The sequence below is a fragment of the Physeter macrocephalus genome, chromosome 2 (genome assembly GCF_002837175.3).
Source record: "Physeter macrocephalus isolate SW-GA chromosome 2, ASM283717v5, whole genome shotgun sequence".
Classification (NCBI taxonomy): Eukaryota; Metazoa; Chordata; class Mammalia; order Artiodactyla; family Physeteridae; genus Physeter; species Physeter macrocephalus.
In genome coordinates, this window is record NC_041215.1 from 125,594,915 (window position 1) to 125,612,116 (window position 17,202).

The following is a 17,202-nucleotide window of genomic DNA, read 5'->3' on the forward strand; positions in this document are numbered from 1 at the left end:
CATTTTGTGGTAACTTGCCAGGCTTAGCTGACATCTAATTAACCTTGAACTTCTTTGATCTGCTGTCCTGTATTTATTATACAACAGGGCACTGTTGAAGAAAATTTGAAGGCTTTAATTCATTATGTAGATATTATATCAATACTGGATACCTGAATCAATTAACTACTACCTAACTTCTGATTACTAGAAGATAAGAGATACTTTGTTCAATTCTGATTCCTGCGGCCCACGGTACCCAGCTCTGGTCTAGAGTTTAAGGCGAGCAGTCCTTAGTGATACAAGACTTGGTTTGACCCCAGCTCCTGACATACCAGTCCCCAACCAAGAAAAGACTCATATTGAAAGAGTGCAGGTAGGCTATTTTCAGAGTCTCTTAATAAACTAAAAATAAAGTTTGGAACAAAATTATTTAGGGCTGATTTCAGAAAGTTTTATTCATATGTTATAAAACGTGCATCCTCAAACACTTTTAAGGTGAAACTCATCACTGTCTCTCATTAAACATTTTCTTCAAATGGTTTTCTCTTCCCAAGTGTTAGTTTATAGTAATTTGTATTTGAACTTTCAAGAAACCATCTTAATATGGTCTAAATAGGGTGGAGAGAGAGGATGATATCTCAAAAACGTATCATACCTTGTTGAAACATTTCTGGCTATCATACTTGAGGTGCTTGGGGTAAATGTAAATTTGATTTTTGTATACTCTGTAAGGACGGCAACACTTTGTTGAGTCGTAAACAAATTCTTCCACTTCCACTGTGGGTTCTGGTTGAGCCGTCACATTGAAAGGCTTGACAGGGATAAAGGCCGATGTTACACAGTCTTTAAAAATCAGAAAAGAAAAGTTTGTCACTTGATATGATTGTAAGTGAACAATACTTAACCTATTTTAAAATGAATCTACTCAAAATAGAAACTCCATGCTTGTATACTAATTTATGTTAAATTATGCTGGCCTGAAAACTTTGTAGGAGGTAAGCATGATAGATACTCAGTGATATATTTAACATCAAAACTGATATCTCAAAAAACTGGTAAATCTTTTGGATTTATAACTATTTTATTTTTGTATTAAGCTTCATATAGAAAGCAAATTTTAGCTAGAGATCCTCTGAGCATACTAACCAGATATTTTAAGATAAAGACTAGCCCACTGACTTTAGCCATCATACTATAAATATTGATCTATGATGGAACAAAACTCTGTCCAATGGGTTTATTACCGATAGTACCACTTGGCTTAATAGTAATTTTCCCTATGGAATGATTTTACAACACAGGCCCTAATCCCCCTCTGCATTAATAGTTACAATTTTATTTTCCTCTTCAGTTTTCACAATCTTTTAAAATCTAACCTTGTAAAAACAGCCTAAGGGGGGAAAAGACCATTAGGAATTTATAAATCAGAACTTGTCACTAAGCAGTTTGGAGGCTGAAATTGTGGCACTGAAAGACAGCAAGGCCTTCTACCTTCCTTTACCCCATCTGGAATCTTCCTGTGTTCAAACAAGCCACATGGTTAGCTACATGCTTAGCTATATTGTTAGCTATATGCTTGGGAATCAGATTACAGGCTTTTTTTTTTTTCTTCAAAAAATCAACTAGAATATTTTTACTATATGTTCAAATTTCTCTGATATCCTACGATATCAGAGAATATCATAGGATATTCACAGAGAATATGCTAGCTTTCTCTTTTGTTATTTTTCTTTTCCCTAGGTAATAAAAGCAACCTCCCACAAATCAGGTAGAGGAAATGGCTTACTTTGTCATCTGGTTTTTCACACCAATCATTACAAAAGTGATTTGGAGCCATGCTTTAAGTTAGAATGCTCATTTTATTTCATATTAAAGTGATTTGTGGAAAAATCATAAGAATGGAAAACTTAATAGTGCTAATGGTGATTCAGATATCCTGTGGTAATAATCCTCTCCCTGTTTGTAGTTCTTTTTAGAATGTCTTTATTCATTCTTTGCATCACTGGGAAAGTCACTAAAAGGTGTAATGAGAAGGAAAATAAAACCAAATAAACTAATCTCACCACTTAATAAATAAATTCTGAAAAATCTTATTTATAAGTTAATAAAACTGCTTCTGAAATTTAAATTTTCACTAACATAAATAGAACTTTTGACCATATTCTGGAAGAGATATATGCTCTCTGTGTAATAACAGAGTCTAAAAACTTTCCGGCTATAATTACCGCATGGCCACTTGGGTGGCAACGCACGGTGTTCAGAGTAGCCCTTTGACAGCTCAGTGTGGCATTGTTCATTATGGGTTATTGGTTTATCAATCTATCTGAACCGGACTTCCTCATTTGCAACCCTTCAGGGTTTTGAGGATTAAATGATACAATTTAACACCCTGCTCGGTGCATGGTGTATACCAGATGAATATTAGGTCACCCTGAATATAGTTCCTGTCCTACAATACTTACAGTCTGTCTTAATGGAGAAATAAGACATCCCAAATTTCTATAGGATAATGAATTAGAGTTATCCTAAACCTTGAGAAAAAAATCCCCAAACAAATCTTTGTAATGAACCAACTATCCAACCAACCAACCAACCAACCAACCAAAAAGCCACTAAACATTCAAAACTCTACAAGCAAGCCATGACATCATCATCATACTTGGATGCTCCAAAGGAATGTTGTCAACAGCGATATCCAGGCTTCCAGGAATGGTCTGCGTTTTGCTTATTCTGTCAGCTCTGTGAAAGTATACCAGCATAGAAACACAGACACAGACACAGATACACACACACACACACACACACACACACACACACACACACACACACACAGAGTGAATTATTCTAGTTGTCAAGGAAAAAAAACAGACAATGGCAATTCTGAGCTTTGATAAGGATAAACAGTGGGACCCTAAACAAACTTGTGAATAATTTCATTTAGCTAGTTTTATTTTGAAAACTAAAATTTACGTGATTTTGCAAATAAAAATTAAAAATCAGGGAGGGGTCAAGTTACAGATATTCTGAAGAATGTTTTAAATTTATTTGCACCACTTCAGATAACATTTATATGGCCAAACGAGTGCAATGTAAATCGTTAGTTTTGGTAAATGGTAAATATTTAGTTTTTGTTAACAAAAAGTACTAGTATTTGAACCGATTTAAATAATTCACTTTCATGAGGAATTTTAAGAAGTTTTGAGAGCAAGGATGGTCTTTGCCACAACTGCTAAGTGGATAGTTTGCTTTTTCCCTCTTCACCAACAATCCAGGAGGACAAGGGCGCTTTCCCTGATCCCTAGTACGTGTATGTAGACCCTTCTTCACCACCTGTCCCTGTGGCCATGGTCACTCTAATTCATGAGTCCTTGACTTTCTTTCCCTCCCTCTTTACTGAAACCTTCTCCCCTATCTTCTTTTATAGTAAGGTGAAAGTTGCTAAGAACAGTTTCAAGTGTCACCCCTCTCAGGAAATCTACTTTGAGAGGCAGCTCTTCCCAGCCCGTGAGAGCTAATTGTTATATTTTCAGTTATTTTGCCTGCCATGTGTAAAACACAGTCATTATTAAAAATGAAATTATATTAAACAAATTACATTAAATACCAAGGTAAAAAGTACTGAAAATTCATCACTTAGTAATTGTTTTACTACATGGTGAGAGGATCCATGCTCTTGAGGTTATTTACATCTATCTGTGTGGTGGAAATGTTGTATGATGGTGTGCACATTTCTTTCCAGCTCCATGTTTGGTAAAACCCCACTGGTAGCTTGAAATCAGCAATGGTAGGAGAATTTACACCATAGAAATTTGCCATCAATACAAATCAGTGTTTTTCCTCCTAGAGGGTCAGTGGTAGACATTTATCAGCACACTACTGAGAATAAATGTCATTACGTGTGAGGCATCCATGAAGTAATTTAATGTCTCACCAGTATGGCACTGGGTATTCTAGACGCCCTCTAAATGCCATAATGATAACTTTCTTTGCTAAACACCAATAACATGGGTTTTGTGACAGTAAGGTCTTCTGTTTTGCCCATTCCCTTCTGCTCAGTGTTACAACTTTTCAGGCTTTAGTAAACTTGGAAAAAAGTAAAGAGGAAAAGCATTCTTAATTTCCACTTAGTGGATATACAGGTTTTGACCATGACGTTTGATACGTGGAAGGAAGGTCTCCCCATGTAAGGAGTGGTCCTGTAGAATCACAAAAAAAATAATATTGGTTCAATTCCACTTTTATTTTGCTTCCTAAGGTTTATTTTTTTCCAGAACAAAAAAGAACACTGGGCAAACATCCCTTCTAGTTAAATAGAAATATATCCTCTATTGAAGATACAGAAAATATTAATCATGCTTGTTTCACAGTAATAAATAATTTTTGTTTTGGATAAACAAAATTAATTGATAAGGAATTGTTGATTCTTAGATGGGAGAGGCAGAGAGTTAATATTTGGGAAGGGGCAAAGCGAACAAGAATCCTGACTGTGTAAGGGACTAACAGTTTAAGATAAGCCCCTTGTCATGAAAGATCTTACCATCATCAGATGCTGAATATAGGGTGATTCATTTTAAAAATATTGTGACTTTTATGTTTTTCTTCTATTAGCTCTAACTTCCATTGTCTTTTCCAAAAGCATTTGAATGGCAGAACTATTATGAATTATTGTAGTCACAGCAATTAATTGCTCTGTGGTGTTACATACATATTCTAAAATCCCCTAACACTCCTCCTATTTAGAGGTGTCTATATACCCTTCATTTGAATCTAGGATCTGTGACACTTTGACAGTATGTTATGGCAGAAATGGCACTGTGACAGTTTTCTATCTTAAGAAACTGGCAGTGAACATTTTCTGTCTGTCCCTTGGGACACTTACTCTCAGAACCCAAGCCATAGCATCTCATGGAGAGAAGAGCCAAGGTCTCCAACCCACAGCTCCAGCTGAGCTTCCAGCCAATAGCCAGCACCAACTTGCCAGTCATCAAACGTGCTATCTCAAAAATGGATCCTCTGGCTCCACTGGACCTCTTCCAGCCGATGCCATATATAGAAGAGACAAACTGTCTTCACTTAGCCATGCTCAAATTATGGACTCAAGAGAAAAATAAGTGAGGTTGTTGTTTTAAGCCACTAATTTTGGGGGTGATTTGTCACATAGCTATAGGTAACTGACATAGTTTAATGTCTCACACTCCTTCCACATCATTCTGGCAAATTTACTCTTAGGGTGTCATTTGGGCATATGAGAGGTCATCTGCAAAGCATCTGCTTTCTGGGGGAGTATGGATATTTGGGAATCTGGTTATGGAGTATTGTTTATGCAGAGATAACAAATCAACAGCAGCAATGGAGCTGATTCATGTTAATGTCAAGAGTATCCAAAACATCCTACCTTCTATAATCTGACACTAGTTTGAGTAAGTCCTCAGTTGAAATCTTGTTGCTTTCTTGTCTATACAACGGTGAAAATCTTGAGTCTCTGTCCACATTTCCCTGGTTGTCCTTAAATACTGATCTGAAAGAAAACAATATTTATTCAGTTTGGTCTTTGGCATGGGAGAGAGGGGAGAATTCTACCACTGAACCACCAATGCTCCCCTCTTGGTATTTGGATATTACTTACGAAGATGTATTTTTAAGTTGACTAAAATGATTCAACTTCCCATTTATAATGGAAGAAAGTCCAGGAACTTACAAAATAAAAAGACATGAAAACTTCTTAGAAAAAAATTTCATTTATACACTGTATTTATTATCTTCAATTTCTTATTTTCAACCTGGTATCTAAAGTGACAGCAGCCCATATTACAGCTACATTTATTTATGATTTGGTAACATGTCAAAGCCATAGAGTATTAGGGGGGTGGAGAGGAATAGGAACACATGTTATCACTTTTTCATTATTTCCTGGGCAAGCCTGGGTCATGTCAGTTTTGGGTGGTGCCGTTAGAATTTATGAATAGTGGAAAGGGTATGAGGTTGCGTATGTGGGTGTAGAGAGCCAGACTCTTGAAACATTTTCATGGAGATAAATGTGCCCATGTCCTAAATTTTAGGGCAGAGACAAAGATAAAATGGAGAACACCTGAATGAGCATTTTGTACTAAATGAAGAGAACACTGTGAACCTGAACCATTTATTTCCTTCCTTGATCCATTTCAATGGGACTATATAGATTTAGTTAAAATACATAAGTTGTTTTCATCCAAATAATATAGTAATGCTGGGCAACACTTCCTGAAAAGCAAGTATACATAGCATGCTTAATGTCGTTTTTCTTCCCCATAATTCATCATACTCTGTGCCTATCAAAGGAGAATTAGACCTATGTGTAACCGATTTTTCTTCAATGTTAGAGAAATGCTGAATTTTTATTTCTTCTAACTTAAGGACCTTAATGAGACTCTTTTACTACTCTTCACATTAGCCAAAGATTTCAATACACAGGCTGAAAGGGCCATTTAAATGGCTATCTGATCATAGAGCTTTAGTGTCAAATAATTTAGAAAATGGGCCAGGAATTTATCAGAATGATATTTTTAGACTCCTTCAACCTTTCTCCTCAGTTTTTTTTTCCTGTGAAATAGTAACTGAGGGAAAAAAAGGTCCCCTATCAAATAACACTGGGGGAGGAAGAATGAAAATATTTAACTTGAAGATTATTTTTATTTAAATATTATTTAGGGATTGTGTTTGAGTGTGTGACATTTTTCCCAACATGGGATAAAGTTAAATTGAGTAGTATTTTTTAAAAAATTAACCAGTCACTTCAAATATATCAGTAGACTTGAGTTGTATCACTGGCTTTTGCTCTTATCCGCAGCAGTTCTGTCCTGGAAACAGCTCACTTACATTGGACACACTGTGAAGAACACAGCAGCACAGAGAAGCACTGGTCACAGCACTCACACTCTGTCCCTACTCGATAAATATGGTAACTGGCAGGAGAGCAGAGAACTGATTCATTTACACAGATGGTTTCAGGATGGCTGGGACACCATGCCCTGTTCCAACTGCCAGAGTTGAGCAATGATCAATGTGCAATGAAGGTCTCAGAGCCATGACATTTAGAGTGTGATTGAAAAAAAAAAATACGGTGTTTAGCCTAAAGGAAAAGAAGCTTAGGTATCCCTGAGAGCTTCATTCATAAGCAGCAAGAGGGACTTCCTTGGTGGTCCAGTGGTTAAGACTTTGCCTTCCGTTGCAGGGGGTGCGGGTTTGATCCCTGGTCGGGGAGCTAAGATCCCACATGCCTCGCGGCCAAAATAACAAAACATAAAACAGAAGCAATATTGTAACAAATTCAATAAAAACTTTTAAAAAATATTAACAAAAATAAGCAGCATGAATAGCTGTGATATATAGAAAGAATTGGGCCCATTTTTTGTGGCTTTGGAAGACAAAACATAAAAGTGTCAAGCAGTTTAAAAAAATGTGTGTGTGTGTGTGTGTATATATATATATATATTTATATATATATATGAAGAATTATCTAATCATTGGAGCTATAAAAGACAGAAAGAACCACTGGGGGACGCACTTGAGTTTTTGTCACTGGAAGGATTTGAACAGAGGTTGGACAACCATTTGTTGGGTGTTGTTGTTGTGCTGTGTGCCTTCTATAAATGTATAGATATAAGAATGACATTTTTATTTTAGTCTTGTTTAATTTTAAAGAAAATCCAGTTTTTTACTCGGCTCCATTTGGAATGTTGCATGGGACAGAGAAAAAGGAATCAAAAAGAGTCCTGTCCTGGATTTAGGCACACATAATCCTGGGGGTGATACATGTGGAAAGAGTTTGATATAACAACATGGCACATCTGTAAAAGTTGACTTTCTCCTGAATCAGTGAGTGTACAATGCCCTCTGTAGCCATCTGAGTGCATTCTGTTTACCTACCCCAAATATAACCTTTTTTTCTATAAAATGCTGCTACAGCTGGTGCCCAAAATAAGAACATGCACCAAATTAGTGCATGTTCTAGATAAAATGTTCACAGTGATGAGTATCTCTGTGTTTTGCAGCTGGTGGGTTTACTGGATCGGGTAAAAACATGATTGTAAGCTAATTGTCAATTCTATGCTTTTCAGTGGCAGTTGATTTTAAGGGCCAAAGGGTTTTCGAGTCCATTCAAAGCTATGTCAAGAAATAAGCTGCAGGGCTTCCCGGGTGGCGCAGTGGTTGGAAGTCTGCCTGCCGACGCAGGGGACGCGGGTTCGTGCCCCGGTCCGGGAAGATCCCACATGCCGCGGAGCGGCTGGGCCCATGAGCCATGGCCGCTGAGCCTGCGCGTCCGGAGCCTGTGCTCCGCAACGGGAGAGGCCGCAACAGTGAGAGGCCCACGCACTGAAAAAAAAAAAAAAAAGAAAAAGAAAAAGAAATAAGCTGCAATCGAGAAAATATAATAGAAAGGAAAAGGAGCCAGAGAACCAGCGGTATCAGTAGGGTATTGGAATATGTCAGCAGGCTAGCTTATGTCAAAATGACATGAGTAGCAAGAGCCCTTCTCTAATTTGGTCAACATTTATTTGAAGCAGTTTCCACACTGTGGCGGGAAAATTAAAATCTTCTTTGGTTGGATCTTGTATTTGTTCTTGTGGTTAGATATTCCAAGGGGTCTAACATGAAATCTTGAGAACTGTACTGCTAATCATTTTCCTCAGTTACTAGAGACGTTTATGTAAATGTAAATCATATATTTATGGGCACAAATTGGTGGTGTATACTGTTTCCTGGTCTACAACCAAACAAGTGATCAGGCATTCATGTAGCATGAACTTGTGGTTTTGTTGGCTTTCCTACCCTAGACATAATTACTTCAATATTTGGTAATATTATCAGCCTCCCTAGAAACTTCATCTATCTTTCCTCCAGCACATTTGACCAAGACAACTTCAAAGTAGGGTTGTTACTGCTTTTCCTAACTGCTCAGGTTCTTTCAATAATGGGTAATTCTTTTACTTCTTTCTCCCACATTATTCTTCACTGCCCCAAATTTACCTGAAAAGGAGGCAATTGTTTGGGTGGATATGATCTCCACAGGGACTTTTAATAATAATATTAGACTAATGGCTTCTAATAATGGCTATCTTTTATTGAATAAATATCTGTACTTGTTAATCCCTGAAATAGTAAATTAGGTATTAGAATTCCTCTTTAGACATTCAAAAAAATTGAGACTATAAGCTCTTGCTAAATTCACTGGTAAATAGAGTTGAGATAGGGAACCCAGCTCTGGCTCTAAAATGTCTGCTTATAACATTACTCAGAATAATCCTCAATCCTTAAAGAGAAAATGTGTTCACTATTATAATTTTGCTATATTGGAATATTTCACTTTGCAAAAGGACATCCTGCCTCTACCCTCTACTTGCGCCAACTGATTATCTTGTGGGAACTGAGAATACTTATCAACATGAAAAGTTTGACCTGCGAATTACAATTAGTTATCCTTTTTCTTGAAGCTTACAAGGAATAAAATGAATTAAGTTCATCATAAAGGGTTCAGTATTTCTAAATAATATCTTTTATTCATGCAGAATATCCTAGCATTAGTTGCCCCTGTAGGGAGAGATATTAAAGGGAGATAAAAATGATATTTATGATGTACTTTATGACAGATGCCTTTGCACTTGTGATTGCACTACTGTTCACAAGGCGGTCTTGTTAGTTTCATTCTGCAAATGGAGACCCTGAGACTCTGAAAGGAAACTTGACCAAAGCTACAATCTATAAGTGGTATCTGATCTGGACCATGTTTTCAGATTCCTGGGCCTGGTCTCTTCCTCCTCAACTTAGAGGGCTGCCTTAGGGCAAATTAATCCCTAGAGACTGCATAAGTCTATCTTGGTTTACCACTGTCCCTAATTCCACATTCCTCCTCCCTGTACCTAACTGTCTCCAACTTTCAATAACTACATCAAAAATTATGAAAAATATTGGTGAGCTTACTCTGGTTATGCACCACAACTGGATACTGTGAGACCTGAAAATGACATAACTAACTAGTTCTCCCTTCCTTCTGGATTTTAAAGTTATTTGCATTGGGGTATAATCAACATTCAAATGGATACCTAATAGGCTGCTTTTTTTGTAGCACTAATTTATCTTTTTTAGTTCATTCAGATTGTCCATTGCTGACCTTTTCCCATATGTCTATGCCAGGCACTTCCTCCTTTAAGAAATTCATGTACTGATAAAGAGACTAACAAGGACAATAGTAATTGCTGTTTAAACAGATCTGAAAGGCATTTTTTTGTTCTTTATGCAGAAGTTTTATGTCCAGGTGGATGGTTCCACCATCAGTGTCCACGTAACTCAGCATTTCTATCAGAGAGTCAACTGGTACTGAGAAATGTGGCTATGCTAATCAGTACCAAAATCAAAGAGAGTTCAAGTGATCAATTTGATGGTTTCATTTGGACATCCATATATAGACCTGTGTTTTCTGCACAGATGAAAACGTGCAGCTGCATAAGAAATCACAGTGCTTCCATCTGAATTTTATGCGTACCAAACCCTTGGGACTGATAAAACATCAAAGTTTGTTAGACCAAATATACATAATAAAGAAGTTATGACTTGGCTTTGATCCTACCAAGAACCCATTGCATACCTGGTCATGCACACACTGTACACATGTCATGGTCCCAGTCTATTATGAGCTGACTTGCTAAATTATCTTGTAAAACACATGTTTCTGGGGAGCTCAAGGTAGTTTTGAAGATGAACACACTAGCATTCTTCTAGGTGTTGGTAGGTTAAAAATAACAGGTAACACAGACGTGTTCAAAAATGAAGCTTTCAACGCAGACAATAAATGCACTTCTGTTGGTTGCAATTGTCAACCTACCTCACCGCCCAAGCAAATGGCATGCGGTATTTCCCCAACTTGCTGCAGAACTGCCTGTTGGATTTTAGTATCTTTTGTGCATACTAAGGAAAAAAAAGAAATATAAATGTTGTTTAGAACATCACTGTACAAACAGTCCATGTAAAATATTAATAAATACTTTTCCATGTTATATTGAAGGTCAGTAAAATTCTGCTTTACTGGCTCACAGATTCTACCTTGTAGAGACAAATGATATCCTCTGTGTTCAAACTATTGTATAAAGTTTTCTTTCTTTTTAGTTCAGAAATTTCAAATGTAGAAAGCACCCTTATCTTGGAATACCAACTTTTTTTCTGACTTAAAAGACCTTAAAATATTGAATGGAAAGAGTTATGAAATGTACATTCACAGGCTGTCCTGTATTTCTTTTTATTTGTTATGACAGAGGTCAGCAAACTTGTTCTGTAAAGAGTCACACGGTAAATATTGGATTGGCCTAAAAGTTCTTTCGAACAAACTTTTGGGCCAATCCAATACATAGGGCTTTGCGGGCCATGTGGTCTCTGTCTCAGCTTCTCAACTCTGTTGCTATAGCAGGAAAGACAATCTTAAATGAATGAGTGTAATGTGTTTCAAAAAAACTTTATTTACAAAAATAGGTGACAGGCTGGACTTGGCCTGCATTCCATAGTTTGCTAAACCCTGAATTAAAGGATTCTCATAAATATGTTAAACACTGCCCTAAACTGTCACACACCCTCAAATTCAATTATTATGCATTATTTTCCCAATATACTTCTTTGTGTGGATAATATAAACTTTTTGTATTTATTTTCTATTAAAAAATAACATTCAATTATTATAGAAAATATGGTAATTGAAAAAAGAAAGCAGAAAAAATGTCCTGCAGTCCCACCATTTAAAGAACTTATGGTATTTTCTTTCCTCTTTCTTTCTTCATTTAGGTGTTATTATAATTTGGTAAACAATTATTTTACTTTTTCACTTAGTTCAGCATAAGCATTGCTGATGTCTTAGTAAACTGTATTCCCTTGTTTTCAGTCAGATTAATCCTAACTTTTCATTATTGTTAACACTTTAGTCTTTAGGGGTTAAAGTTTTATCCACATTTAAATTTGTTTCTACCCATAGAGTCTCAGCAGAAATTGCAGGATCAAAACACATAAGCCGAGAACATATACTTTAAAAATTTCCTGTTTGATACTCATTTCACTAATAAGGGAATATTTCAAGACTTACATTTATCAAACTTGATAATTCATCAAGGCAGTGTGATTTTATTTCTTGAAAGTAATTGAAATTATTTATAAAAAGATCATGCATTACCTTGTTGGAGTCTGGATTTTTAATATAAGGTTCAGCACCACTTGCAATGTTTCCCATCAGTACTTTTTCGATTTTGGCCACCAAAACAATTTCAGAATGTGGATTGCTTACAGAAAATATAGCCTATGTACAAAGAAAACAGCTAATAAGCATCTAGGAAACCACACTGAAGACATTTACAAAATTCTACTTTTTTAGAGTACAGCTTTAAGGGGGATTTTTATTTGGAAAACTGCTCATCTTATGTAATCTATAGGTAAGAAAAACGGAACAAGCATTTTCCCTCCCATGATAGATAAACAAAAGTGCAACCTGCTTTGGAAATTTTAGCCATTCCTCTGGAAATCCCTTGACATGAGGTTCTTCTGATTGTCTTGGAGTGACAGTGTCTATGTTTCCATTTTCCAAAGCCACGGAAGCCCCTGAGAGCATCTGCCTGACAGCAGTGTGGTTTAGATCCACATGGAAATCAGCAGAAATCTTCCTGCTGTCTCTGAGGTCATAAAGTGCCACACTCACAAAAAAAGGCTCAATCTTTGGAGAAAAAGAAAGAATTGATGGTTTTGACATAAAATCATTACACAGGGGATAGCCTCCTTAAGTACATTATTTAATAAGGCAGTAGATAAAATACTACTATTTATATATAGTAGAATATTTCTATATATAATATGCTATATTATACGTAATAGATATAATACTATATGTTATATTGCATATATTATATATTTTATATATAACATATAAAATATAATATTTGTAGGAAAGTTCCCAGAATCCCTTCCACTATCAGGTTCCTCAGATCCCAGAATGGTATTTCATCGGTTTCTTCATTCCACTTTTCCTGCCAAATATGCTTTTTCATACGTTGTATACATGTATGATACAACCTTACAAAACCTTCTAGTTATTTCCTTTACTATCTCAGAAATACCTGCAATGTCAGTATCCCTGATGATGCCTCATGATCTGATTCAGGTCATGCTTTTTAGGGCCGTAATACCCCAGTTTGACGTTTGATTTTCATAGTTCATTATATCAAGGGCACAACAAGTCAACTTTCCCACCACTTTTAGGTAATGTTAAGCTAAATATTCCAGTCTTGTTGGCATCTTCCAGTTTTCTCCATTATAACGTCACCATTTTCCCTTTGGTAAGTGATTAGCCTTTTTGGAAATATTTTCTGAGATTACACCAATGTCCTGCTACTCATCAAACCCAATCCACCATTCATAACTCCCACTGGAACCAACTACCACTATGATGGCTACCAGTGGTGATCTTCTAGTTCCATCATTCTTTCTACTTTTATTAGTCAGTATTTTACTGTAACAATGAGCTTTCCTTTATCCCTCATTTTTTATTCATATATATATTTATATACACATACACACATATGTACATATATATATGTATGTATAGACTCATGGATTGCTATTTTATTCAGTAAATTTCCCTCTCTTACTATCGTTATTTATAGTGATACTCGACTTGTCTCAGATTTGGCTAGAGGTACACCCTTCAGTGTAGCTCCTGTGTCTTTATGGCAGGTCAGCATCATTTTTGGAGCACCTCTTTCTTCACCCAACAAGATGTTGCAGGCTTGTCTTATACTTTCCGTGTCCCAGCCATTCCTCCAAAGAGCCCTGGTTCCTGTTAGTGAGGGTGACACTTAGAAACCAAGATCTGGATGCTTGTTATACTCATTGTTTCTGGGACACACACATATACATATATACACAATATTCACAGCTACAGTGATTTCTCTATCTCTATCAGTACATGAATATTTATTAAAAACTCATGGGTTCATGTCATACCTCCATTTCCAATCCAAATCCTCAAAGAGTCTTTCTAGCCTTTCCCTTTTCCATATTTGCATCCAATAGTGAAAAACCTGACTCATTATCATTAATTTATTTACTTATTTGTTCAATTAGTTTACTTATTGGTCAAAGTAACCAGTCTCCCAACGATAGTAGTAATCTTCTCTAGCTGTCTCCTCTGCACCAGCCTGCACAGTGCCCCAGATCCTGACAAATCCAAGGGCATGGCACCTCTGCGCCTCCACGTGGCTTTCTCCCCCCCATCATCTGGAATTCTCATGCTCACTCAATTTCCAAGCCTCTGTGTGACTGCTCCCTTAACCTCTTACTACCATGCTAGGAAGGAAGAGGAAGATGTGAAGTAAAAGGAAAATGCGAAAGTAAAGGAAGATGGAAAGGGAAGGGAAAGTTTCTTGCTTGAGTTTTAAAGAAGTAGAAATTTGGTAAAGGGGAAGTTATAAAAGGCTTCTAGTAAGTTGAGTGACATGGGCAAAGTCACAAAGACATGAAAAAACACAGGTTTTGAGTGAGATCAGAGTGGAAACAAAAAATTAGGATGTGTTTGCAGAAGATACATTTGAGAAGTGTTAGGAAGGTACAACCAAAAGGCTTGGAAATCCATTGCGTGTGTGTGTGTGTTGGTTGATTGGAGAGAGGGTTCACAGGGACATGAATAAAAGAAAATCCCCAGGTTTGGGGCTATAGGAAACTAAGTGAATGACAATGCCATTCACTCATATATAGGATGAGGATACAAAGATGAATTCTTTGGTACAGAGAATCATCTGTAGGACATTCCAGGAGCAGTTGGATATATGAGTTTTGAGTCCAGTCAAGGAAATTGGGCTGGAGATCTGAACCCAAAAGATTTGGGGATGTGGGTGCCTATTCAAGGCATTAAATAAAAAGAAGAGAATCAGAATGGCATCCTAGGAAAGATGAACATGCACAGGATAGAGACTGGAGTAGGGAAAACAGCTTATAAAGGAGATGGGGGAGTGGAGAGAGATTTTTAAAAACAAGCTGATAAAATTTTATTAACACTGCCAGAGTTATCACAGACACAGAAGAAGAAAGATTTCAGAAAGAAATAATTTTCAACTAGAAAAATGTCAAATGCAAGAGAAATTAAATAAAACAAGGACTGAAATAAACATTGGTTGGCCAAAAAGTTCACTCAGGTTTTTCTGTAACATGGAAAAGACGAACGAACTTTTTGGCCAACCCAATATATGTATATGTAATTATATACACAGACATATGTACATAAATACACATATGAATAATTATATACATACATATATATGTAAATGCATACATATGTAATTAACTACAGGCTTCTTAAAATGAATATACTTATAAAAAGTTTTTAAACTTTTGTTTATGTTACTTAATTTTGAATTGATGCATCTCACCCACCAGCATTCTGTGGATAAGCAGGTTATAAACAAAAAATACATTGTGACCAAGTTCATCACTGTACAGACTCACTTATGCTGTGGATTTTGCTGAATGTTTAATAAGTATCTTGTGTTCTTTGAAATGCAGGATTATGGCTAGTTTATAACAGGGGTATTAGTTTAATTCCTTACTATTAGCAATAACCTGCCAGCTCCCTTACTATTACAATTACACATAAAATAAAATTCAACACATTATTTTTTAAAAATAAGACAAAATGTAAAAGTTTCATATTTTACCAATTTAATTTAGTTTAGAAAAACTCTTGGTTTGCGGCAGTGGTAGTCTGCTAAGAGTTGAAAAATACAAAATTATGTGAAAATAACTCAGGTAGGAACCCCAAACACTTTGAAGGTCAAAGGAAAAAAATCCTTATTAAGTTTTTGTGAATTGCTGCCTTTTGATTTTCATTTCTGCTTCGTGAATGGAAATAAATTACATACTTTGATAATCCATCAGAAATTAAAGCTCATATGGTGCTTCACTTATTTCTTCCAATCCACCTTTTCAACTTAAATGTCACATCTTACCTTTTTTTAATTGGAGTAAAATTGCTTTACAATGTTGTGTTAGTTTCTGCTGTACAATGAAGTGAATCAGCCATACGTATACCTATATCCCCTCCCTCTTGGACCTCCCTCCCCCCCGCCCATACCACCCATCTAGGTCATCACAGAGCACCGAGCTGAGCTCCCTGCGCTTTACAGCAGGTTCCCACTAGCTATCTATTTTACACATGGTAGTGTGTATATGCCAATCCCAGTCTCCCAATTCATCCCACCCTCTTTCCCCCCCACCATGTCCACATGTCCGTTCTCTACGTCTGTGTCTCTATCCTGCCTTGCAAATAGTTTCATCTGCACCATTTTTCTAGATTCCACATGTAAGCATTAATGTACGATATTTGTTTTTCTCTTTCTGACTTACTTCACTCTATATGACAGACTCTAGGTCCATCTACATCTCTACAAATGACCCAGTTTTGTTCCTTTTTATGGCTGAGTAATATTCCATTGTATATATGTACCACATCTTCTTTATCCATTCATCTCATTGGACATTTAGGTTGTTTCCATGTCCTGGCTATTGTAAATAGTGCTGCAATGAACATTGGAGTACATGTGTCTTTTTGAATTATGGCTTTCTCTGGGTATATGCCCAGTAGTGGGATTGCTGGGTCATATGGTAGTTCTGTTTTTAGTTTTTTAAGGAACCTCCATACTGTTCTCCATAGTGGCTATATCAGTTTGCATTCCCACAAACAGTGCAGAATGGTTCCCTTTTCTCCACACCCTCTCCAGCATCTATTGTTTGTAGACTTTTTGATGATGGCCATTCACATCTTACTTTCTGAATCACCAGATTTTCAATAAAGGGTTGTTTAGTAAAGAACCTTCAAAGCCTAACAAATTAACTCATAAGTTTCTGATGTTTAGAATTCTGTACTTCTCTTTTAAAAAATTCAAGAACATGGCATTTTAAATGTAGCTCAGCTGTGAAGCAGTTTTATTAGTTCAGATTTTTGGAATCAATTTTTATTTTCAAAGAAATATTTTATACTCTAAAACCATCAACTTGAATTTGGTTTTCAACTGACTGACTAAAAAATTACATGCTGACAAGTATTGTTTCCCCATCATGAAAAAGTTCTTTTAGGGTGTCTTTTTATTTATTTATTTATTTATTTATTTATTTTTTTTTTTTTCCGGTACGCGGGCCTCTCACTGTTGTGGCCTCCCGTTGCGG

At 36.4% G+C, this 17,202-nt stretch overlaps 1 protein-coding gene across 4 annotated transcripts in view; it reads right to left on the reverse strand.

Annotated features, from left to right (window-relative positions):
* Window positions 1-17,202, reverse strand: part of DOCK10 (dedicator of cytokinesis 10) — a 284,533-nt gene that overhangs the window by 79,914 nt on the left and 187,417 nt on the right. For all 4 annotated transcript variants that reach the window (XM_024124566.2, XM_055090256.1, XM_028482208.2 and 1 more), the window contains exons 12-17: window positions 12,482-12,703; window positions 12,170-12,292; window positions 10,841-10,923; window positions 5,378-5,500; window positions 2,642-2,721; window positions 638-825 (exon numbers count right to left, since the gene is read on the reverse strand). In XM_024124566.2, the coding sequence (XP_023980334.1) occupies window positions 638-825; window positions 2,642-2,721; window positions 5,378-5,500; window positions 10,841-10,923; window positions 12,170-12,292; window positions 12,482-12,703 (819 nt within the window). The remainder of the gene's footprint in view (window positions 1-637; window positions 826-2,641; window positions 2,722-5,377; window positions 5,501-10,840; window positions 10,924-12,169; window positions 12,293-12,481; window positions 12,704-17,202) is intronic.